General features: G+C 38.7%; 2 protein-coding genes across 4 annotated transcripts; both read right to left on the bottom strand.

The window, feature by feature from the left end:
- Window positions 1–547: 547 nt before the first annotated feature.
- On the bottom strand, window positions 548–12573 carry LOC106074170 (mitochondrial fission process protein 1-like). 2 transcript variants are annotated; one of them, XM_056005673.1, is made up of 5 exons: window positions 12508–12573; window positions 8761–8889; window positions 6924–7039; window positions 5967–6067; window positions 548–901 (listed from the first exon to the last, which is right to left on the bottom strand). In XM_056005673.1, the coding sequence occupies exons 2-5, from the start codon at window positions 8801–8803 to the stop codon at window positions 742–744; spliced, it is 420 nt and encodes a 139-aa protein (XP_055861648.1). In that variant the 5' UTR covers window positions 8804–8889; window positions 12508–12573; the 3' UTR covers window positions 548–741. The 2 variants fall into 2 exon arrangements, with proteins under 2 accessions (XP_055861648.1, XP_055861647.1); XM_056005672.1 differs by lacking the exon at window positions 548–901 and adding an exon at window positions 2363–2691.
- Window positions 12574–14574: 2001 nt separating this feature from the next.
- Window positions 14575–23129, bottom strand: LOC129921992 (uncharacterized). 2 transcript variants are annotated; one of them, XM_056005665.1, is made up of 5 exons: window positions 22953–23129; window positions 21949–22112; window positions 19693–19814; window positions 17179–17282; window positions 14575–14983 (listed from the first exon to the last, which is right to left on the bottom strand). In XM_056005665.1, the coding sequence occupies exons 2-5, from the start codon at window positions 22064–22066 to the stop codon at window positions 14806–14808; spliced, it is 522 nt and encodes a 173-aa protein (XP_055861640.1). In that variant the 5' UTR covers window positions 22067–22112; window positions 22953–23129; the 3' UTR covers window positions 14575–14805. The 2 variants fall into 2 exon arrangements, with proteins under 2 accessions (XP_055861640.1, XP_055861641.1); XM_056005666.1 differs by having other exon boundaries at window positions 22977–23129.
- Window positions 23130–24995: the final 1866 nt, after the last annotated feature.

The following is a 24995-nucleotide window of genomic DNA, read 5'->3' as shown; positions in this document are numbered from 1 at the left end:
TTCCTGCTTTGGTTTCTGTAACAGTATTTTTTTTTTTCTATGGACTTGTTGTTAGCTTATCGTACAACAGATGGCCTCTGAAAGAGACAGATGGAGACTCACACGAAGGTCACGAGACACACATTTTGAGACCCAGAAGAAAAAGCCCTTGCCGAAGACAGGCGCTGAAGACGACAGGAAAACTTAAATAGACCCGGCAAGACAAGGGCATAAAATGTGACTTAAAATGTAGGTCTCGTACAGTGGCGTAGCTAGGGGAATCCAAAATTAGAAATTCCCCCCCCCCCGAGCCCCCACTTGAGGGGAACCCTCAAATGAGTGTCCGAAATGTGTTTCTCCATTAAATATTGCGCCATCATTTTATGTCATGATGTCGAATGTCAAGGTGCGGGGGTTCCTAAAGAGGTCAAGCCCCCCCCCCAGGCCCCCAAAACTCCCAGCTACTCCACAGGTCACGTAAGATACTGCTATCATCCTTAATCTTCAGAATCGAAGACTATGCCTTATATTACATAATACAATGCAAAAAATCATTCAACAAAACACAATCATTTGTTTCGTTTATTTGTTTCTTGTCTTCCAAACCACTTAACCAAGATCCGATTTTTTTAAAAAGATCTTATCCTTTCTGCTGAGCCATATCACGTAATCACCACAACTAATGAATATTTAGACATTTATTCAGAGCGTCCGTGTCCTAGGAGACACTCTCTGGTGCACTGCAAGGTGGACATCTCTCTTTTAGGTCAGTATTTTCCTTAGCGTGACGTCCATGACCTTATTGACCGCATCGTCGAAAGGTTCTGAAGCAAGTATCAAGAAAGCCGCCACTATTATAACTGGGATCCACTTTTGGAGCCTCGGACTGACTTGACACTTGTCCATGACGTCGTCTGCAACGCTAATAAAACAAAAAAACAAAGTCCTGATTTTAATCATCATTTTAATACATGTAGTCTTCAGATTTAAAGAAAAACATTTTTATTTGACTTGCAAATATTTTAAGCAGTTTTTTTTTTTTTTTGGGGGGGAGGGGGTAGTTTGGGTGTACAGACGCCATTATTACGATGCAAAACTAGAGCAAAAAAAAAAGGAAAAAAAAAAAAACGCTTTTTTTTATACAAGTTATCCTTCTGGAAACTGATGACTTTCTATTTGAGCCATTACTTCACTATCAATAAATAATATTTAGTAGACTTGTAGTACACACCTGCTAAGCCCGTTGATTTGTTCGTAGGCTTTTTATTGTTAAATTATGACCGGAAAACCCTACCCCTTCTCTTTATTTTTTAAATTTTAATTAACGGGCCACATTTTTTAAAGATCAACTTAACATGCATGACTAGATGCATGACGCGTAGGATTTAATCAACTGTTACGTCTGTATTTATATAAGATAAGATGTAGACTAACGAGTAGATCTAAACATTCGCGAATAAAGCTTGAATCATGGTAGAGACTTAGTGCTAGGATAGTTGACCCACAGCCAAAGGGTTCTCCTATGTCTGAGATTTATCTTCTTATCTTATATAATACAGACGTTACTTCAAAAAAAAAAAGAAGATGATTACGTCCTACGCGTCATGCATTTAGTCTTGCATGTTAACCAATGACTTAAATTCTGCCAAGTCACTGGTTTTCCTGGCTAGCTCAGGCAACCCATTCCATGCTCTAATAGCACTAGGGAAGAAGGAGTATTTGTACAAATTTGTCCTAGCATATGGGACGAGGAGTGTGCCTTTATCTTTGTGTCTTTCAGAGTATTTTATTTAATTTTATTTTTGTATTTGAAGATTATGGTTCAGTGTTAATGTATAATTGCTACATTACTTTTGAGTCTTCTGTCCTGAAGGCTTTCTAAATTTAGTGATTTTACTAAAGGTGTTACTGTAGCCAAATGTTTGAATATTCGTTTGTTATGAATCTCACTGCTCTATTTTGTGTCTGTTCCAGTTTCTTAATGTTTTCTTGAGTTGAGGGGTCCCAAACGGAGGATGCATATTCTATTATTGGCCTAACCAAGGTTAAATAACATTTTAGTTTTATGTTCTTATTTGATTTATAGAAATTTCTTTTAATAAACCCTAATGCTTTTTTTTTGTTGATTTGATCCATGATGGGCAATTTTTTTCTCTAGAAAAAGTCTCTGAGTCCTGTGTAAGGTCCCCACCAATCGGAGGACCTAGGTGGCTGCCTAGTTTGCCTATGGCCGGCCCTGGTAGGCCTAAGTGAAACTAATCTATAATTTCTAGAACCAGACTCTTTTTTCTTCCGTTCTAAAAAAAAAACAAAAAAAAACTTGAATATATTTTCTGTAACTGTCAGTACAAAGTAATCTATAAAAATATTAAAACACAACAGCTCATTTTTGTTTCGCTTCGTTTATTTCTGCTCAGTTTCCTTAACCAATAAGCCAGTTTCGTAAAAAGCTTAACCTACGTAGCACGTGATTTACCACAACCAATCAATTTTTAGACCGTAGTTGATGACAGGATCCCCCCTGTGTGACTGCAGAGCGAGCATCTTTTCTATTTTTTCAATACTTTCCTCAGTGTGGCATCCATGATTTTATTCACCACGTTGTCCAAAGGTCTGGAAATAATTATCAAAACAGCCACCACTATTATAACTGGGGCCCAACGATGTAGCCTCGGGCTTGCTCGAATATTGTGCATCAGCTCGTGGACAAGACTGAAGAGTTAAGCAGAGTGACGAGTATGAGAGATTATAAAAAACTGCCTAGGTGAATTCTGTTCTCTTCGGAAGCTGCGAGTTCCTAGATTTTTCAAGCTTCCGTTAGCGCAAACTTCTAACAAGGTCCTATTTCGTCCAACTTTATGAATGCCTCGATGTTGATTTTTGAGATATTCGCGCCCTAGCGTCCACGTCTTAACTTCCGAGGAGAAAGTAACCCACCTTAGTACATCTATAAGTAACTTAGTACATCTATAAGTAACTTAGTACAGCTATAAGTAACTTTGTACAGCTATAAGTAACTTTGTACATCTATAAGTAACTTTGTACAGCTATAAGTAACTTAGTACAGCTATAAGTAACTATGTACAGCTATAAGTAACTTAGTACAGCTATAAGTAACTTTGTACAGCTATAAGTAACTTAGTACAGCTATAAGTAACTTTGTACAGCTATAAGTAACTTAGTACAGCTATAAGTAACTTTGTACAGCTATAAGTAACTTTGTACAGCTATAAGTAATTTAGTACAGCTATAAGTAACTTTGTACAGCTATAAGTAACTTAGTACAGCTATAAGTAACTAAGTACAGCTATAAGTAACTTTGTACAGCTATAAGTAACTTAGTACAGCTATAAGTAACTTTGTACAGCTATAAGTAACTTAGTACAGCTATAAGTAACTTTGTACAGCTATAAGTAATTAAAATATATTTAAATGCGTTATATAAGTTTTGAGTAGCTCGTATGATTGATAAAGCCCAGCGCAGCACGATTTAATTATAGTTTTTAGTTCAACTAATCCTAGACCTAGAACTATGTAAATTTGGTATTGGAGATTTGCATTAATGGTGAATAACTATGAATAAGAAACTATTGGGAGCATATGTGGTGTACTGGGTATAGAAAGTGTTGATAAGCTAGACTTCCAAAATTTATATTAAAAATTATTTTAACTTTTTTTTAGCACTGTAAAATCAAATTTCAAATCTCTTTCGCTTGTGATACAAAGTATCATTTATTATATAGTTGGCTGTAAAGAGCTTTCAAAATAGCGTTCTTGGTATTGTGTAGCTTATGTATTTATTTAAAAATCTTTACAAAAGAAAAAAATTCCGTTTTTTTAAATAAGTTCCTCATATTTACCCTACATTTCTCCTAATCCCTTTCTCTTCTTTTCATGTGACTGTATTTTTTTATTGCTAACTGAATGCTAACCGGATCTTACAATGCAAAACGAAACAAAGGGAGATAACTATGTTTAGATTTTATCGTGATATTGATCGATGACGTTTGAAAATAAATTCGCCTTTTAAGTTCCAGACGTCGCGATCTATAGGGCAGATGATTGTAAGGTCATCTGTTGTTGTTTGTTTTTTTGGCCAAGTGTTAACTAGCAGGGTGTCATGTGCCCAGCGCAGCGACCGACCGCCTTTACTTTCCCCAAATAAAGTCAGGCACCAATTAGAGTTGGATGGCAACGAAAACTCATCTATTTCACGATAAAAATTTTACGCCATTTCGCTATTTCGGAGCCGAGACTAAGATGAAAACACAAAAATGCTAATTAGAAAAACTCAAACTTGTATAAACAGAGGCTTAGGTAGAATTCTTCGCAAATGTTCAACTCGCGTCACAAAGCGCCCTGCGACGCGAACAAGAGGCGGACAGCTTTGGTTTGATTAATGATAATAGTTTTATTTATAAAGTGCTGTTAACAAACAAAATGTAGGCTCAAGGCGCTGTAATAACATTACAAACACAAACACGACGGCTAGAGGGTCAAACTAATCTAAAAAAAGTTTTAAACAAGTAGGTCTTAATGTTCTTCTTAAACGTGGTGTAGCATAATGTCTGTCTGAGATCAATGGGGAGTGAGTTCCATACTTGTGGTCCGTGCACTGAAAAAGCCCGCAGACCGTAGCTTTTGAGGGAGAAACGTGGCACCACTAGAAGCGTTGAGTCCATTGAGCGCAGGGTTCTCTGGGGTCATATGGAGTAATCAGTTCGCTAAGGTACAAGGGCATCTCATTGTTATATATACACTGATGACAAAGTGTTGCGACATTGTAATCGATTCTCGCTTTCACGGGAAGCCAATGGAGCGTGCGCAAGAGCGTAGTAGCAGAATCTCGTATTGTTTTTCTAAGGACTATTCGTGCGGCATTGTTCTGAATACGTTGCAGCTTGGCTATTTTGATTTTGATTACACCTTAAACAAGATGGAAAGGGGGGCGCAGGACAGGAGACTGGAAGTGTATTGTTAGCGGGCTGTGCTCAGTGCCATATTTAGTCTTGAAATGGCCCTTAGAAGTCCGAATATTATATGTTAGTACTAAATATTTTTTTAGGGGCCCTTAGCTTTTTGATGTCTTATATAATGTTTGAAAATGAGAAAAGAGAAGAAAATGGGCGGTTCAATTCTTGATTTCATTTATTACAGCTTTTATATAGCGATACTTTCATGCTTATAGCATACTCAGAGCGCTATGGCCCAATCTCATTTGTGGACTAGTGCTGCCTTTAGACGCTCAGTAAACACAACTCTGCCCTAGTGGTGTATCGAACCTTGAGCCCCCTTTGAGGATGTTTCTTAAAACACATCTCCTCTAAGGATGTTTCTTAAAACACATCTCCTCTGAGAATGTCTCTTAAAACACATCTCCTCTGAGGATGTTTCTTAAAACACATCTCCTATGAGGATGTTTCTTAAAACACATCTCCTTTGAGGATGTTTCTTAAAACACATCTCCTCTGAGGATGTTTCTTAAACCACGTCTCCTCTGAGGATGTTTCTTAAAACACATCTCCTCTGAGGATATTTCTTAAAACACGTCTCCTCTGAGGATGTTTCTTAAAACACATCTCCTCTGATGATGTTTCTTAAAACACGTCTCCTGTGAGGATATTTCTTAAAACACATCTCCTCTGAGGATATTTCTTAAAACACATCTCCTCTGAAGATGTTTCTTAAAACACATCTCCTCCGAGGATGTTTCTTATAGCGTCTCAAAGCACCTAATTTGGAGCTTAGTGAAAGAGGGCGCTAATCATAACAGGGCGCTGAACATAATAGGGCGCTAATCATAACAGGGCGCTGAACATAACGCATTTGTATTAGAGGAATGTGTTTTCTTTAAAAAAAAACAAAAAAAAACTGATCATTTCTGACCACGTCGTGTGTGATCACCTGGTGTTTGACCATGTGTGCCTGATCACGTGGTGTCTGATCACGTGGTGTGTTAACTTGTTTTTTTGATTCAGTATTCTTACCTGCGAACGATATTGCCAGTGAATAATGGAACCACGACACTTGCAATCAGGTGAAAGACAAGCGTGTCTAAGCAGATTAGGGCGGCAGAAGTAATGTCATTCTAAAGGAAATGAACCAGGGAATATTAGCTTTTGGAAGGCGTCGATGCCTCTGAGATATGTAAATGAATGGATAGACGGACAGATAAATAGACTGGTGAATGGGATGCATCCAGAGGCGTAGTGAGCAAAACATGCGCTCGGGGCAAGAAACTTTTTTGCACCCCCCTCCTCCATTTTCAATGAACTTCACATAGAAATATAGGCTTTGAAATAAAAAGTATTTAATACTATATACAAATAACATTAGAATGTATTTCCTAAATAAAATATCTACAATAGTTTTTTTGGTACCTCTCTGCGTGTGGTACCCTACTGAGGGTGGCGCCCGGGGCATCGTACCCCATTGTCCCCCTCTCACTACGCCTCTGGATGTATCATGAATGGTTGGATGTATGGATGAATGAATGGATGGACAGATGAATAGATGGATGAATGTGATGTATCATGAATGGTTGGATGTATGGATATATGGATGAATGAATGGATGGACAGATGAATAGATGGATGAATGGCATGTATCATGAATGGTTGGATGTATTGATATATGGATGAATGAATGGATCGGCGGAAAGATGAATAGATGGATGAATGGGATGAATAAAATATGGTTGGATGTATGGATGTATACATGAATTGATGGACGGATGTATAGATGATTCAATCATGAATAGGATGGAATGTTGGATGGATGAATAGAATGGATGGATAGATGGATGACTGGGATGGGATGGGTGGATAGATGGATGGCTGGTATGGATGTATAGATGGAAGAATAGGAGGGTGAAAAGATGGATACATAAATGTATGGAAGATAGAATGAATGAGCGAATGAATGAGAGAAGGTGTAATACTTACTGCTTCAAAAGCCTTGAATCCGACATGACAAAATATATAGAGATTTGCCATGGTTATCAGCAGACGCTCATAGTCAACGGCGTACTTGGCCGCTTCGTTATAGCCGTAACCATAGCCTGTAGAGGAAATATATCTCTGTTGTCATGGCAAAGAAACATGGCAGTACTGACAATAGAACAAATCCGTGTTGTCATGGCAACGAAACATGGCAGTACTGACAATAGAACGTATCAGTGTTGTCATGGCAACAAAACATGGCAGTACTGACAATAGAACGTATCACTGTTGTCATGGCAACAAAACATGGCAGTACTGACAATAGAACGTATCAGTGTTGTCATGGCAACGAAACATGGCAGTACTGACAATAGAACGAATACGTGTTGTCATGGAAACATGTCAGTAAGAGCATAGTTGTCTTGATAATTGAGCAAGGTTGTATTGTTTTTAATATTTCAACATCGTTTCTGAAGATAAAAACACATTTATCACAACAAAAACATATAAATGAAACAGCGAAAATCTATTTTAAAACGATGTTACAAAGATAGTTTGTGTGGAAACACAAACTCAAAATCGGGCACCCGAAGTGGTCCGCCTCGGCAGGTAAAAATGGCAGGTTTCATTATTTTCAGGAAGAATATCAGAACCAATGAACTACAAACTATCAACAACTGCAACTTTATCTCCGTCGATACAAAAAAGAAGAGACGTGCTCGGGTCGAAAGTCCTGCCGATACAGTTGTAGTGTTAGTTCGACTAACGACTTGATACTACTTCTTTTTCTTCTTCTAGTCAGCCTTTTGCAGACTGTGCCAAGGAAAAATAGTGTGCTGTTTTGACTTTATACTACAGGATACGGAGATTTATTACTGTAATTATTATTACATTTCTAATATTCATATGTATTCAATGAATGATGGTTATAAAGATATAGTTAAATCCTAGGTGTCACTTACAAAGGCCGCATCACGAATGAAGAGATTAGAAACAGGATTAATACAGCTATTGAAACCCACGATGATCTGCTAATCACTGTCAAAAAAACATAAACTGAAACTCTATGGCCACATCACAAGGTCCTCAGGGCTCGCAAAAGACCTTCCTTCGGGGAACAGCACCAGGAAGAAGATGACGAAGAAGACCAGGAAAGCGATTGAAAGCGATGGGGAAAATGGACAGGTGTATCAGTGAATGAAACTAATAACGGCTATTGCCCTTTCGGTGGCCGCTAATAAAAACAGTCTCTGCCTAAACTACATAGACTAACAAATATATTAGATAGAGTAAGATTTAATATTGTCACTTATTAGTTAGGACGAACTTACACAGCATATGGTTCAGTATTATGTAGATTCTCTGAACATATTTCTACCAATATATAGTACTGCATTCGAAGAGTTCTTTAAAAGACTTACAGTTAGCCTAAGTGGTAGTTCTAGGAAGACTTACCAGCTAACCTAAGTGGTAGTTCTAGAAAGACTTACCAGCTAGCCTAAGTGGTAGTTCTAGGAAGACTTACCAGCTAGCCTAAGTGGTAGTTCTAGGAAGACTTACCAGCTAGCCTAAGTGGTAGTTCCAGAGAGACTCACCAGCTTGCCTAAGTGGTAGTTCTAGGGAGACTTACCAGCTAGTCTAAGTGGTAGTTCTAGGGAGACTTACCAGCTAGCCTAAGTGGTAGTTCTAGGAAGACTTACCAGCTAGCCTAAGTGGTAGTTCTAGGGAGACTCACCAGCTTGCCTAAGTGGTAGTTCTAGGGAGACTTACCAGCTAGCCTCAGTGGTAGTTCTAGGAAGACTTACCAGCTAGCCTAAGTGGTAGTTCTAGGGAGACTTACCAGCTAGCCTAAGTGGTAGTTCTAAGAAGGTGTCTGTGCTCATGATGATAGAAACTCAAGATGGTAACCTGACAGTGGAGTAGAAACTGATGAACAAAATCTACCGAAACTTTCTGCTGTTACTTCAGTCTGTGGGATAGAAAGAAATTAGGCCTTCTTACATGGACACGAGGACATTTTACATGAAGAAATGGACATGAAAAAAATGGACATGGTGACTTGGACATACACGAAGTATCGTAACAATATAATGTTAGTCGAAGTGAAAATACTCCTTGTTCCTACTGATGTTTTTAATATTCAACTCAACTGTGCACTTTAGTTTTAAAAAGTTGGATTTTAAAGCCTTCAAACAAAAACCATTCTCTTCATATGGAAGCGTGGCATATTGCTAACAAAAATGAATTTATAGGTAAGAGTGCAGTCAAGTAAGTGTGCTGTCAAGTAAGAGTGTAGTCAAATAAGAGTGCAGTCAAGTATGAGTGTAGTCAAGTAAGAGTGCAGTCAAGTAAGAGTGCAGTCAAGTAAGAGTGCAGTCAAGTATGAGTGTAGTCAAGTAAGAGTGCAGTCAAGTAAGAGTGCAGTCAAGTAAGAGTGCAGTCAAGTAAGAGTGCAGTCAAGTAGGAGTGTCGTTAGGTAAGAGTGCAGTCAAGTAAGAGTGCAGTCAAGTAAGAGTGTAGTCAAGTAAGAGTGCAGTCAAGTAAGAGTGCAGTCAAGTAAGAGAGCAGTCAAGTAAGAGTGTAGTTAGGTAAGAGTGCAGTCAAGTAAGAGTGCAGTCAAGTAAGAGTGCAGTCAAGTAAGAGTGTAGTTAGGTAAGAGTGCAGTCAAGTAAGAGTGTAGTTAGGTAAGAGTGCAGTCAAGTAAGAGTGCAGTCAAGTAAGAGTGCAGTCAAGTAAGAGTGTAGTCAGGTAAGAGTGTAGTTAGGTAAGAGTGCAGTCAAGTAAGAGTGTAGTCAAGTAAGAGTGTAGTCAAGTAAGAGTGTAGTTAGGTAAGAGTGCAGTCAAGTAAGAGTGCAGTCAAGTAAGAGTGTAGTTAGGTAAGAGTGCAGTCAAGTAAGAGTGTAGTCAAGTAAGAATGTAGTCAAGTAAGAGTGCAGTCAAGTAAGAGTGTAGTTAGGTAAGAGTGCAGTCAAGTAAGAGTGTAGTTAGGTAAGAGTGCAGTCAAGTAAGAGTGTAGTCAGGTAAGAGTGTAGTCAGGTAAGAGTGTAGTCAAGTAAGAGTGTAGTCAAGTAAGAGTGCAGTCAAGTAAGAGTGTAGTTAGGTAAAAGTGCAGTCAAGTAAGAGTGTAGTTAGGTAAGAGTGCAGTCAAGTAAGAGTGTAGTTAGGTAAGAGTGCAGTCAGGTAAGAGTGCAGTCAAGTAAGAGTGTAGTTAGGTAAGAGTGCTGTCAAGTAAGATAGCAGTCAAGTAAGAGTGCAGTCAAGTAAGAGTGTAGTCAAGTAAAAGTGCAGTCAAGTAAGAGTGCAGTTAGGTAAGAGTGCAGTCAAGTAAGAGTGTAGTCAGGTAAGAGTGTAGTTAGGTAAGAGTGCAGTCAAGTAAGAGTGCAGTCAAGTAAGAGTGTAGTCAGGTAAGAGTGTAGTCAGGTAAGAGTGCAGTCAAGTAAGAGTGCAGTCAAGTAAGAGTGTAGTCAGGTAAGAGTGTAGTCAGGTAAAAGTGCAGTCAAGTAAGAGTGCAGTCAGGTAAGAGTGCAGTCAAGTAAGAGTGCAGTCAAGTAAGAGTGCAGTCAGGTAAGAGTGCAGTCAAGTAAGAGTGTAGTTAGGTAAGAGTGCAGTCAAGTAAGAGTGCAGTCAAGTAAGAGTGTAGTCAAGTAAAAGTGCAGTCAAGTAAGAGTGCAGTCAGGTAAGAGTGCAGTCAAGTAAGAGTGCAGTCAGGTAAGAGTGCAGTCAAGTAAGAGTGCAGTCAAGTAAGAGTGTAGTCAAGTAAAAGTGCAGTCAAGTAAGAGTGCAGTCAGGTAAGAGTGCAGTCAAGTAAGAGTGCAGTCAAGTAAGAGTGTAGTCAGGTAAGAGTGCAGTCAAGTAAGAGTGCAGTTAGGTAAGAGTGCAGTCAAGTAAGAGTGTAGTCAAGTAAGAGTGCAGTCAAGTAAGAGTGCAGTCAAGTAAGAGTGCAGTCAAGTAAGAGTGTAGTCAGGTAAGAGTGCAGTCAAGTAAGAGTGCAGTCAGGTAAGAGTGCAGTCAAGTAAAAGTGTAGTCAGGTAAGAGTGCAGTCAAGTAAGAGTGCAGTCAGGTAAGAGTGCAGTCAAGTAAGATTGTAGTCAGGTAAGAGTGTAGTCAAGTAACAGTGCAGTCAAGTAAGAGTGCAGTCAAGTAAGAGTGCACTCAAGTAAGAGTGCAATCAAGTAAGAGTGCAGTCAAGTAACAGTGCAGTAAAAAAAGAGTGCAGTTGGTATTATGAGCACAGCTGATCATTAGATATCCAAATCTATATTATAGTAATGATGAATGACTAATCCACAGTACAGGGATTCTGTATTGTAATTAATAATAACATTTATTGGGTAAAAAAAAATATGAAATCCTTTAGTGAAGATTTGAGTTTAGACTGGGGAGAGAGGGAGGGGAAATCTTTCGATCTAGAGCAGGAGTGGGCAAATTACGGCCCGCGGGCCACATGCGGCCCTCGGTATAAAAGGTTTCCCACCCCTGATCTAGAGTTTCTAGTATCTAAATCTATTCCTGGGCCGGCCTTAGATATAGGCAGACTGGGCAACCCAACCGCCTAGGACTTCGATTGTTAGGGGCCTCACTAAGGAAATTTTTTTAGGAGAAAATTAAGCGACACAAGGATCAAATCTCAAACAAAGCAGAACTCTACGGCTCTATGTCTACTGGCCTCGATCTAAGTCTTTACTATAATTTAAGGTTTATTCATAGAATTCTTAGATCTACTTGTTAGACTACATATTTCAGAAGACTAAATTGTTTGTTCATTTGGTAAAATGTTACATTATTTCTAGTCTGGTGATCGTGAATTTTCCATGAATATTTCATAGCAGATCGACGTTTTATGAATTTAACTTATTTATTAATTTAGATATAGATACAGGAAGGGTTTTAATTCATTGCATATTTTAAGTCTTAATTTGTGTTTGTCTTTCTTCTTATCTTATATAATACAGACTTTACTTTAAAACAATGACTTAAATTCAGCTAAGTCATTGGTTTTCCTGGCTAGGTCAGGCAACCCATTCCATGCTCTAATAGCACTAGGGAAGAAAGAGCATTTTACTCATTTGTCCTAGCATATGGATCGAGGAGTGTGCCTTTATCTTTGTGTCTTTCTGATTATTTTTTTTAGATTTTGTGATTGTATTTGAAGATTATGGTTCAGTGTTTTATGTATAATTGCTACTTTACTTTTGAGTCTTCTATCCTGAAGGCTTTCTAGTCTATTTCATTTGGGGCCACCCTATTCACTTTCCCTATGGCCTTCAATTACCTAAGCCTAAGGCTATACATAGAATCATAGATCATCATAGATCTAGTCAAACTAGATCAGGTGTAATCTAATCTTAATCTACTTCTAGATTCTATGACTAGATCTAGAAAATTCTGGCTCGAGATACTGTGTTTGGACACGATATTCTTAGATTTAACTACATAATCCAGAGATCTAGAATAGAATTTAACTTTAACACAATTTAATTTCTTTTTTTTTTATTTGCCTATTTAGTTCTATGGAATAGATCTAGCTTGTTTGTATTTAAATTGCAAAATATAAAAAAAAACAGAGAAAAGACAAATACACTACTACCTCCTGGAACAGCTACGTATGATGGTACTGCGGCAAGCTATCCTCGTGCGCATTCATGACTTCATCTGTACTTTTGATGGTGCGCAATTTACACTAACGCATATCAAACGAAAAAAACAACAACACTGAACTATGTAACTTCACTAACATTAAGGCATGTTGCGAACACGGGGCTTATTATCTATAGATGTATACAAAAGCCTTGGTGATAGAGTAGTGAGCAGGGATGTTTTATTAAACAAATTATAATTCGTACAAGTGCTCCTTCTTCCCTAGTGACATTAGAGAATGGAATGGGTTGCCTGAATCAGCCAGGAAAACCAGCGACTTAGCATTATTTAAGTCATTTATTAACATGCGTGACTAGATTGACCTAGGAACATGCGTAGGACGTAATTATCTTTTTTTTTTTTTGAAGTAACGTCTGTAATATATAAGATAAGATAAGATATGATTTAGTAGGCATACATCTTCATGCGAGGTAAACTGGGACGTCTTTGTATAATTTGGCGTCGCACTTTCATTTTTTTTTTTCATTTTGTTTGTTGCATATGATCTTACTAGCAGCATTGAGAGTTTTATAAAGAAGAAGAAGAAGATAAAGTTTATTTGCATTTTCGCGTTAATGTTTACATTTAAATGAGATATAGCTGCCAACATAACGGCAATGTCTTCGATTCTGAAGTTTAATGATTAGTGCAGTGTTTCGCATGACCACGCAAACCCCGCGTCTCGTATTTGTACAAATGCTCCTTCTTCCCTAGTGCTATTAGAGCATGGAATGGGTTGCCTGAGCTAGCCAGGAAAACCAGTGACTTGGCAGAATTTAAGCCATTGGTTAATATGCATGACTGAATGCAAGACGCGTAGGACGTAATCATCTTCTTTTTTGAAGTAACGTCTGTATTATATAAGATAAGATAAGACAAAGCCGTTGTCCGCTGGCAGTCTATTTAATGTTGAATATGCATTTTCTTTCCCTCTTCTGCGCCTGTCTTCAATAATGGCTTTTCGTTGAGTCTCAAATGTTTGTTTGAGTCTTGAGTTTTTGGCAGATCGGCACAAGTTAGGCCATGTCGTGCCCGTAATCCTTCAAGGATTACTCTCCCTTCATATCACCAGAGCTAAAGTCCATACAGTTAAATCATTAAAAGCAAGGTCTATTCACATTTAAAATAGTAAAGGTAGTCTTAAATGTTTGTCCCGCAGCCTTTATGAGAGCTCAACTTTCTCTTTCAGAGGCCAGCTCCTTTCCATCAATGCCAGGGAGGACGAAATGACGCCTGAGATGATCTTTATTGCGATTACTAGGGGCAGTTTTGTTACGCGCGTTCTCTTTTCAGCTCGCAAAAGAAGACCGCCGTGCGTGCGTCTCCCATGCGGGATAAGTATCCGACCCAGCGCAGCGGTCGAAGGGTAATTAGTGCTTCTATACTGTCCACTCCGGCCTCCAGCAGAACATAGTTATTTGTAATGTAGTCTTGTCAACGTATGCCCAACAGACAGAGTGAGTTGATATAAGCTTACTAAAAATGGTCTCTCTTAACAAAGGCGAAAGGTGTTTCGAAACTATACTCGTCAGGACGAATGAATTCTTGAGGGTCTTCATGGCGTTATTTATTGTCTTCAGCCAGGACGCATGCGTTCCCAAAGGTCTTCGTGACTTCGCCTTATCATTTCATGGTATTGTAAGTATAGTCATTCCAAATACAGAATTTTTAAAAATTATGTTTTTGTAGGTAGATGATTCAGAAACAAGGGAACTTACTCTAATATTACTTATCACTTTTTGGTTGAGTCTATTATTATTTTTTTTTTTTGGAAAATAATCTATGATGATTATTTAATTCTAACTTCATAAAAATTATTTAAAATGACAAGTTTAAAGTGAACTCTTATTTACATGGCCTCTTAAAAAAGTTGTATTAAACCCCTTTTAATCCGTTAAAGTTTAAACTAAGGTTTTTTAAAAGCATATTTTTTGCATAATAACCATCACTACAATCACAAAACAATGTATTGTCTAATTTACAATAAATGAATTATCAAACAAATATTTTGAAGACATTTGAATTTATAAATATACATTTTATTGTTTCTATTTTACCATCAGAATGTTTTGTTTCGTTTCATAGGATGACCTTTATTTCACAATTTAAAGATGACACTATTTGACTATATTCACACTGGCGTATGCTTGACCTCAAAACGCCACCTCTGAGCTTTTAAGACTGAAACGTAGACAGCATTTATTGATGACGTCAAAATCTTGATCCCTGACATGCGCTCAGTGTTCTGCTAATGGACGACGGGAAGGCTGTAGAGTGTCCTGACGCTGGTGGTCATGATTCGTTCAGCGAACGCTTCCAGTGGACACGCCACGATGGGTAGCACAAGCAAGCTTGCTAAAATTGGCGCCCAGTGCATCAGGCTTTTAGAATAATGCTTGCGTTTTTTGATGTAGGATCGCACCATTCTGGTAGAGAAAAAGAAAATATATATGTCAGGTCTTCATTAAGCAAATACAGAAGAGGGAAAACTTTTCAAACAAAGACACATAAAACACTGAACCATAATCTTTAAATACAAAAACAAAACCTAATAAAATACCCAGAAAAACACAAAGATAAAGGCACATTTCTTGTTCTATATGCTAGGACAAATATGTACAAATGCTCCTTTTTCCCTAGTGCTATTAGAGCATGGAATGGGTTGCCTGAGCTAGCCAGGAAAACCTTGGCAGAATTTAATTCTTTTATTAACATGCATGACAAGATAAGAGGATAAGAAAAATAATAATAATAATAATAATATTTGCAGGCTTAAATTATAAATATATAAATGTAGGCCTATGCTTGGAATGGGTGGCCTGGCAGTGAGTTATGCTCTCTCGACTGTCTTCTCGATAGTGTAGGGTACGAACCCTGCCCGCCGCCATTGCCCCGGAGTCCCACGGGATGTTTGAGTTAAGATGTAATAATCTTCCATTCTGAAGGAACATCCGAAACATGTAAAACATCAGAAATGATATCTTAGTTTATAACAAGACATATCCGTTACTAAACATCCGATACGTTTTTAGCCTGTCTAACGGGATTATCGGACGTTACACCGCGCCTACTCTAGTCGACATGTCCACTTGAGTAAGTTGTCCTGTGGTCAGGGACCATGTTTACAACTGGCCTGGCCATTAGGCAAGGTCACGTTCTGATTGGTTTGGGGGGGGGGGTTTAGGGCATAGTCTCGAAATGAATAGACAGTAGAGGTAAACAAGTGTCATTTTTGTTTGCATTGGGTATTTGTGTAAGTTTGATGTATATGTGTTGTGTATGGGCCAGTGGGGCAACCGCACCAGAACCCGCGCCTGTGGGGGGCCCGCGATAGCACAAATTATTATTATCTAGTTAATTGATTTTTCATGCAAAATTTGTTTGAATCATTAGTTACGTTGATGGAAGGCCACTAAAACCAATATTATTGAACTAAAGAGAAAGTCTTACAATGGAAATCCTTACTGCAGAACAATTACAATATAATAAGTAATGTAGTCAAACCGCCAACAGTATAGTATATACTTAGGGTACAATATTTTGTAACAATAATTAGACATTAGAGGTGAACGAGCCCGTTAGCCTGATGAGGTAAGGTAAAAATATATTGTATACGCTTACGGAACACGGGTCCGTGTATGATACTCGCCCCGGGCCCCGCGTGCTGCTAAGGCCGCCTCTGGTCGTCGGTATCTAGAATTATTCCCCCGAACAAGGAGAGTTAATGCTATAATGTTGTGTTTGTTTGTAAAATGTTTTACATGTTTCGGATGTTCCTTCAGAGTTGAAGATAGTTTACTTCCTAGTCCAAACCTCCCGCAGGACGACGGGGGATGGGAGCGGGCAGGATTTGAACCCTCGACCATCGATAAATCCGAACGACAGTCCAGCGCGCAAACCTCACGACCAGGCAGCCATGTGTGTTACTTATGTGAGTGTTGTTAGGCAGATCTACGTATTATAATGGACCTCATTCACCAATCGTAAACATACAACATTTAGTCACGTGATCTTATTGATAAAACAACGAAACAAACGGTCACGTGAGAACCATCATGAATTAAACATGAGATCGTAAATTATATAGAAGAGATAGAGAACCACGTGGCTAAATGTTGTTTGTTTACGATTGGTGAATGAGGTCCATTAACTAATTTCTTCATCCATGTTTTCAAAGAAGACGAATTCTTTAGGAGTCTTCATTTGAACTACAGAGGCGCGGTGGCTGAGTGGTAAAGAGCTTGGTTTCCGATCCGAAGGGTCCCGGGTTCATATCCTGATGAAGACTGGGATTTTTTTATTTTGGGATTTTCAGGGCGCCTCTGGGTTCACCTCTGATGGGGGTACCTGATATTAGCACGGGAAAAAGTAAAGACGGTTGATCGTTGTGCTGGCCACATGACACCCTCGTAAACCTTGGCCCACAGAATCAGATGACCTCTACGTCATCGTCTCGATAGTCCCGCGTTCAAGTCCAGCCCGCTGCCATCCCCTGTCGTCCTACGAGAGGTTAGGACTAGGATGTAGATTATATCTTCAGCACTGAAGGAACATCCGACCCATAAAACATTTTGCCAACATTTTATAGACTACTTTGATCATACACTTCGGTCTGCCATACCTGCTAACAGAATACGTTGTCAAAGTCGGGAGCAGTAAGAAAGCCAGGGTGTCAAAGGCCAGAGTGTCTGCAGCCACCACGACCATTTGTTTAGTTGTAAACATCTGACAAAAAAGGAAATTAACATTAACTTTGTTCAACTGGATTTTGATCAACCGTAATTCGTTTAGTTTTGCCCATGTAAACTAACATAGCAACGCTAGTAATTATGTAGATGTTTGTTTGTTTGTAAAATGTTTTACATGTTTCGGATGTTCCTTCAGAGTTGAAGATAGTTTACTTCCTAGTCCAAACCTCCCGCAGGACGACGGGGGATGGGAGCGGGCAGAGTTTGAACCCTCGACCGTCGATAAATCCGAACGGCAGTCCAGCGCGCAAACCGCACGGCCAGGCAGCCATCCTAGATAGTGTAGATAGCATCTGCATCGGTGTAGCATTGTGAATTATAGCTATTGTGTTGGTGCAAAGTGTCTTGTTGTAGGCCTACTGGTTAGAGGACGCTGGAGTTCCTTGGCCTTGGATTGTTTTGATTGGTTTGGTTTGGTTTTGGTTTTAGGCACATCGGCACAATTTTAGGCCATGTCGTGCCTGCATTCCCTTAAGGACCCTGTTTTGGGGGGTTTTAGTTTTTCACCCTTACCTGGATAAGACCAAGTTTGATTGAATAATAAATAATAAATGTGAGAAATACTTTTCGATATTCGCGTATGTAGATCTAGTAATAGATGTCACCGTGAAGCGTGTTTTTAGGGTCTATAGGCCCGGTAGGGGAGGTAACTCACTAACTGTGTGCTAGATTTTAACAGAGTTGTTCCTGTGTCGGTGTGATGACTGCAGTATTGAGCCAGCACAAGAGCTTTTTCATCATGGTCGTGTTTGTGCTGTAACACCGCCAGATGAATTATGTTTGGTTTACATTGATTTATCTTTATTATATATGCAAAATGTAACTACGATACCGGTGCGATATTTTCTTTACGTACATGTCATGTTAATTAGTAAATATAAATTCCGAATTCAGTCAATCCTTTGTTATCTTTGACTTTATTAGAATGTAAAGAACTCTGGCACACGAGACTTAGACCTAAAACCAACTTTGACATATGAGTCTCAACCTGTGGGTCGCCACCCCATTAGGGGTCGATTGACCATTTGCCAGGGGTCGCCTAAGACCATCGAAAATATGGATTGTTGTTTTCTGCTCTATTGCTGTATGTGTTTGTGTCTTGTTTGGGTGGGGGGGGGGGGGTCGCGGCAGAGAGGGGGACTGTAAGAAAGGGTCGCTGAGCTTAAAAGGTTGAGAACCGCTGGTCTAGAATGACCAGGGCTCATCTCGTAGAGCAATTTTTTCGTGTGAGTGGAGACGCGAGAGCTCTATTCTGGAGAGATATTTCCGTTCATCTATAACGCAGATAAAGGTTGCGTTTTCTTTGGTGGTACAGGGGCCAGCCATTTTTTCGTCTGGTACCCATTTATTCCAGAGCTGAGACCAATGCTTTTTTCAATGTCTATAGCTTTCTTTGTCACCATCTGTATCTACATAGTGCGACTAGGTCTAGCTCTTACCAGTAAGATGTAGCTTCAAATGACTATTTATGTAGAAAGCATGTCCGGCCTTTGGTCACTACAACCTATGCGACCGAAGTGGGCCCCGCACTTTCATAGGCTATTTCTAGGTGTAAATTATTAAATTAAACCATTTGAACTTATTATTTACGAAAAAGTCATGAAAAATCTAAAATTATTTAAAAATCTCCTGAAAACGCATAAATATCTCGATAATTGTCATATTGGGGTGTCATTCAATATGGATAACGCCAATCCTATTGGCGATTAAAAAAAAAACGGCATTGATTGTCAGCTTTAATTTAAAAAAAACGTAATAATAGGTCGAATTTTATCCAAAACAGGAAGTTCCAATAATTTAATTAATTTTATAGTCACTGGCATATAAATATAGATATAAATCTATCTCGATCTTTAAAAAAAATATCAGTAGCGAATGCGATAGTAAATCTAAAACTAAAATGCAGATCTGAATGTTTATCGGCTTTTTCTTGGAAAACTACCATCTACTGTAAATGGCTCTTTATGTAATTTGACAGTGATTTTGTACTTAGAGTGAATAAAATGCAAAGACGAATTTATTTTCTAATACAAAATCTTAATTTTCACTTGTTCTCCTTATTTCTACCCAGATTGGGCCCCGCGCAATCCGTTTCGCATAGGTCCCCGGTAGCGCTGGCCCTGGTAGTCAGGTAGGTAAAGTTTTAAAAATAAATAAGTAGGTTTTGGGTTATATGTGCTACCGACACGTGTCAAGGGCCGCACCACTTCAAACGGCATGTTGGACGCAAGTTGGGCGGGAGGCAGGGTTCAAACCCGGGACCATCGAGTCATCAGTCCAAGTCACATACTACACGACCATGCAGCAGGAAGCCCATAAAATAATACTTTTAAAAATTCTCCAAATATTCAGCATTGCTATAATTGAGTCGGCGACCTTGAACCTACCTCGTTTTGAACTTTGTTTAGCGTGTGGCAGACGACGAAACTAATGGCAACCGCCTTGAACGAGTCTTGGACATTCTGACAGAAGCGAAATCTCAGACCAACACCAACTGCGTAGCCGTAACCTTGAATCAAAATAACCATGGATACAAAGCAAGAACCTATCTCAAGGCCCATAATGTATTTGCATGTTGAGAAAAAAAGTCAAGCTCATTACTTCCCCTTAGACTGTTCTAACTAACAAGTTTAATCTATAAATAAACATATAGATGAATAAAAAAAAGAAATTTAACAAATTAAAAGATTATAGAATAAAACTCTATGGCCATATTACACTCAGGGCTCGAAGTACATGGAAAAAGAAGAAGAGGCAGACAGAGAAAGCGATGGTAAACAACATAAATGAATAACGTGGCCTTCAATTTAAAGATATTCTATCTATGGCAAAAGATAGAGGGGAATGGAAAAAGAAGTTTGACAGATCTTGTGTGGTGCCCCAACGGACTGGCCAGTATCAGCCAGGAAAACCAACGACTTGAGTTTAAGTCATTGATTAACACGCATGACTTGATGGACACATGGAATGCGTAGGACGTAATTATCTTCTTTTTTTCAAGTAACGTCTGTAATATATAAGATAAGAAGATAAGACAGACGAATGGGAGGGTGAAGAATACGGTAATGATATTGTCACGATGCAAACGAGTCAAAGTATATGCAGAAGATAAATTATAAATCGGATGATCCAATGTTCAAAGTATACCGGAGATATTTGTTAAGACAGTGATGCTCAACCTAATTCGACCTGCGGGCCATTTTGACTTTCGACACGCGTGTCGCGGGCCACATCAACAAAAAGGTACAACAATCAAATCAAATTCACGTGAAACTATTTGACCTGCTACTTACATTACTTAATGGGATATTTAAAGTCTATCGTTTTTTTACGAGTCTAAAAATAGCTTCATTTGTTTACTTAAAATGTGAGTAACATTGTAGCTACCTTAACCTCCAACTTATTTTCTTGTCTCTTTTTTTTTTTGGTAAATATTCCCATCGACACTCCAATCTCTTGGCGTAGTTTAACCAATCTTTTATACGCAGCTCAAACCAAGAATGCTTTCATATGTGTTTTATAATGCCGCTATATATGATGTTGTTTTTGAAACAGCCAGACTTTCTTTACAAAACAAATATTTTTGCTTATTATCATGTTCCGCAAGAAAGATCCGTTCACTTTTCTTGATAGATTCTACATTTAGAGTTCCTTTTCATAAACTCATAAACGCACACTCGTTAAAGGTCGTGGTACCAATCCATTACAGAAAAAGTGAGGGCCCTAACGAAGGTAAAGATACATTTTCAACTTTTTTTTGATTTTCTACTCTTTTGTGCCAACGTTTCGGCGGGCCGGATGGAAAGATCCCATGGGCCGGTTCTGGCCCGCGGGCCGTACTTTGGGCATCACTGTGTTAAGAAATCCTCTTTACGAAATAAAATGCTGTAATTCTCCCACTAGAAATCACGAAAAGATTGAACTCACACTATTAAGACACCATATAACTTGCACACACTAATAAGACACCATACAACTTACACACTATTAAGACACCATATAACTTGCACACACTAATAAGACACCATATAACTTGCACACTCTAATAAGACACCATATAACTTGCACACACTAATAAGACACCATATAACTTACACACACTATAAAGACACCATATAACTTACACACACTATAAAGACACCATATAACTTGATTTTATTAATAGATTCCCATAAGTATTTAACATGAAGCTTCAAACTTATTCACTAAAAGACCCGATATAACCTTGTCTTCGCTCTTTTTTATATGTCATAGTAACACTTTGGAACAGGAAATAAAAAGTTTCATTTTCCAATCTTCCTGTTGACACTTCTCTCGGGACCTTCAAGCGTGCACCACGTGACAAATACAATTGTAAACTCTATAAGAGCTTGGGAGAATCTTGTCTTATCAATTACACATCCTCTTTCAAAGAGACGATGATAACGTGATATATGTTATGTTTATACATCGACCGTAGAGACAAAACAGAATCAAATGAGCAAGCCTTAAGATTGAGATTAATGGGAAAAAAGTGTAACCACCTCAATTAACTGCACACATATGTATCCAATGGGAAATAATTTTTCATGTATTTTGAATTTAAGAATGCATAAATAAAGGGAAATAATTATATACGTAATTTTACAAGAGTTACCTCTCACCTAATATTCTAAGTGGGAGCATCCTGAAGAGGTCGTGGTGCACGTTCCTAGACCCAAGCAGCCAATGGAAATGATCCTTTATGAAACCGCGATACGTCTGCAATTCTTTGGCTTCCATTTCAACAACCGAAATGGCCTGTTGGATTTTTTTTTCTTTTTAAGCTCTGAAAGGAAGATGGTATGTTTGTGTTAAGTAAATGAGCGCATAAATAGTCATGCCAGGTTTGAATCTTAGTGAATGAAAAAAACAGTGTACTTATTGTTTTTACCGTTCGTTGACTTGTAGGACCAAACTGCTGGTAGACAGCTAAACCGTTGTAGGCGTAATAGATCTTTACTAATAAAACTTCAAAGAACTTAAAAAAGGATAACTTCATTGTGAACAATAGCCTACTAAATATAAGGAGGCCATCACTACTGATTTATATATTAAACTAGCCGGATAAGACCGGCGTCCTGCGGGCCTTAATTTGGGTATTACTGATCTCCTGGATTGAATTTAGATCGATGTCAAAAATGGAGAATGTTCACATCACATTTTTTATTTATTTTGCCACTAAAATATAACGAGAGTATAAAAATGAGTTTACCCGTTCAACCGACATATTCATATCTAAGCAACTGTGTAAAGAGGTTTACCCGATTTGTTAATTTTTATTATGAGATACAATTAGGTTCTTTTTGTCTACTTTTTTTTTAGGGCCATCCAGTTGTGGGAGGGGCATTAATCATACACTAGTCTCCGCCATGAACTAAAGAATTTCAATTTGTGTACCAAGTTTTATCAAGATTGGTCAAACTTTTTTAAGTTTTGTTCGAGACATACATACATACATCGCCTTACTTTCTGCTTTATATATTAGATTATTAGATCTATAACTGATTAGATCTAATCTAAGACTAGTGTCGCGAGTCTAATGCTACACTTAATGATAAGTGTCAAATATATGATTATATCTTAATTGCGTAAGTTCTCAATTCATTTTGTATGTTTACGTTCATACCTTAAAATATTAATGTTAGCCTACTTTTTGTTTCCTAGTCTATGTCCAACGTTTTATCAATCATTGCTCGATAACATTCTATGACACTAATCAAGATGTTATCAACACAAGAACTCAATAAGGCGGCACCGTAGCGTGACCTTCTACTGTTGATGTTTAGCACCATGTCGATTCCGTTTCCGGTGCGAAACAGTGCGAGTCTCTTTTTTGCTTCTTTCATTCAATCGAGCGCACCTCCCGCATACTTATCTAGGAGTCGTATTCATTTAGATCTTATCTTTAACACAGGGGATAGTTTGTTCACTAATGTTGACTATATGCTAGGACAAATTTGTACAAATGCTCCTTCTTCCCTAGTGCTATTAGAGCATGGAATGGGTTGCCTGAGCTAGCCAGGAAAACCAGTGACTTAGCAGAATTTAAGTCATTGGTTAATATGCATGACTGAATGCATGACGCGTAGGACGTAATCATCTTCTTTTTTTGAAGTAAAGTCTGTATTATATAAGATAAGATGTCAATTTTACACCATGTCTCGTTCTAATACGAAGAAAAGGTGTGCTTGTTACTATTTGCACATTTTTTCTTTCTTCTTAATTATAAAAGACAAGTACAAATGCCCTTTCTTCCCTAGTGCCATTAGAGAATGGAATGTGTTGCCTGAATCAGCCAGGAAAACCAACGACTTAGCAGAGTTTAAGTCATTGATTAACACGCATGACTAGATTGACACGTGAAATGGGTAGGACGTAATTATCTTCATCTTTTTTTCTTTTTGAATTTATGTCTTTAATATTGGGATTTTGGGAGTCAGTTACACAGATCGGGTCTCAAACAAGGAAATCCTTTGTCGAACTGGGAGTCGAACACTAAGTGAGGCTGTGACAGAGCGTCGCATGAGGTTTGCGGGACATGTTCTACGACAAAATGAACTACGTATACCAAGAGTTGCGATGACAGGGAAGCCAATACGAGGAAAGCGCTAACAGGGACGTCCTCGTATTACTTGGCGCCACACCTTCATGGAGGACCTCAGAACAGTGGACACCAGGTGGGAGGAGGCTTCAGACATTGCTAACGACAGATCTTTATGGAGACAGCTTGCTGCCCAATGCGCCAAACGGCGCGGGAGGACCTAAGTCTAAGTAAGTAAGTAAGTAAGTCTGTAATATATAAGATAAGATAATAAGACCTTTATAGATCTCTATATTTATAATCTTTGAGGAAATTTGTCTTAAAATGTGTACATTGCACGTTACAAAACGTCATAACGATAGGAAAAGAAAAATACATTTTTTGCCTCCTTTTTAGGTTCATATCCTCCATCCGGCAAGCTTTGGTGTGTGTGTGTGTGTAGCTGAGGGCTTCAATCGCTTGGCTACCTACCAAGGGGGGCTCGCAGCACCCGACTCGAGCAAAGTTGTTTTTACTGAGCGCCTAGAAAGGCAGCACGGAAAACTCTCGCCCCCAAACTGGTCTACAAAAGAAATTAAACGCCGGCAGCGCAATGAGCACAAGTGTGAAAGTTGAGCTACTCGAGATGAGATGAAGTAAACTGATAGTTCAACAAATCGAACTCACTACAAGAACATGTCCTCTCACTCTGGCTCACTGGAGTCGTCTGGCGAACCCAAGACAGCTTACGACTATCCTGCATCCTTCTACAAGCGTGCTCGAGAGGCTAAGTCACGCCTGAAATTGGCTTGGCCACTAATGGCTACCAATGAAGGGGGCTCGACTCGACTTTACTGACTGCCTAAAGGCAGCACAGAAAACCTTCTCCCAGACACCCTTCCCCCAGTCCACAAATGAGATTGGATCAATATCGTTCTGAGCATGCTATAAGCATGAAAGTAGCGCTATAGAAATGCTGTTTTTTTTTTTAAACAGAGAATCATACAGTAAATAGAGATCTTGTAAACAAAACAACAACAACAAAAAAAAACGTGTAGATCTACATGCTTGACTAACCATGGCTGCGGGGTATGGCTGTGTGTATTTTCTCGCTTGATCACATAGCACACAACAGACTCTTTGTGTTGG

Source organism: Biomphalaria glabrata, chromosome 12, assembly GCF_947242115.1.
Source record: "Biomphalaria glabrata chromosome 12, xgBioGlab47.1, whole genome shotgun sequence".
In the NCBI taxonomy this organism is placed as follows: domain Eukaryota; kingdom Metazoa; phylum Mollusca; class Gastropoda; family Planorbidae; genus Biomphalaria; species Biomphalaria glabrata.
Note: the sequence above shows the minus strand (reverse complement) of the source record. Positions and strands in the feature narration are given on the sequence as shown.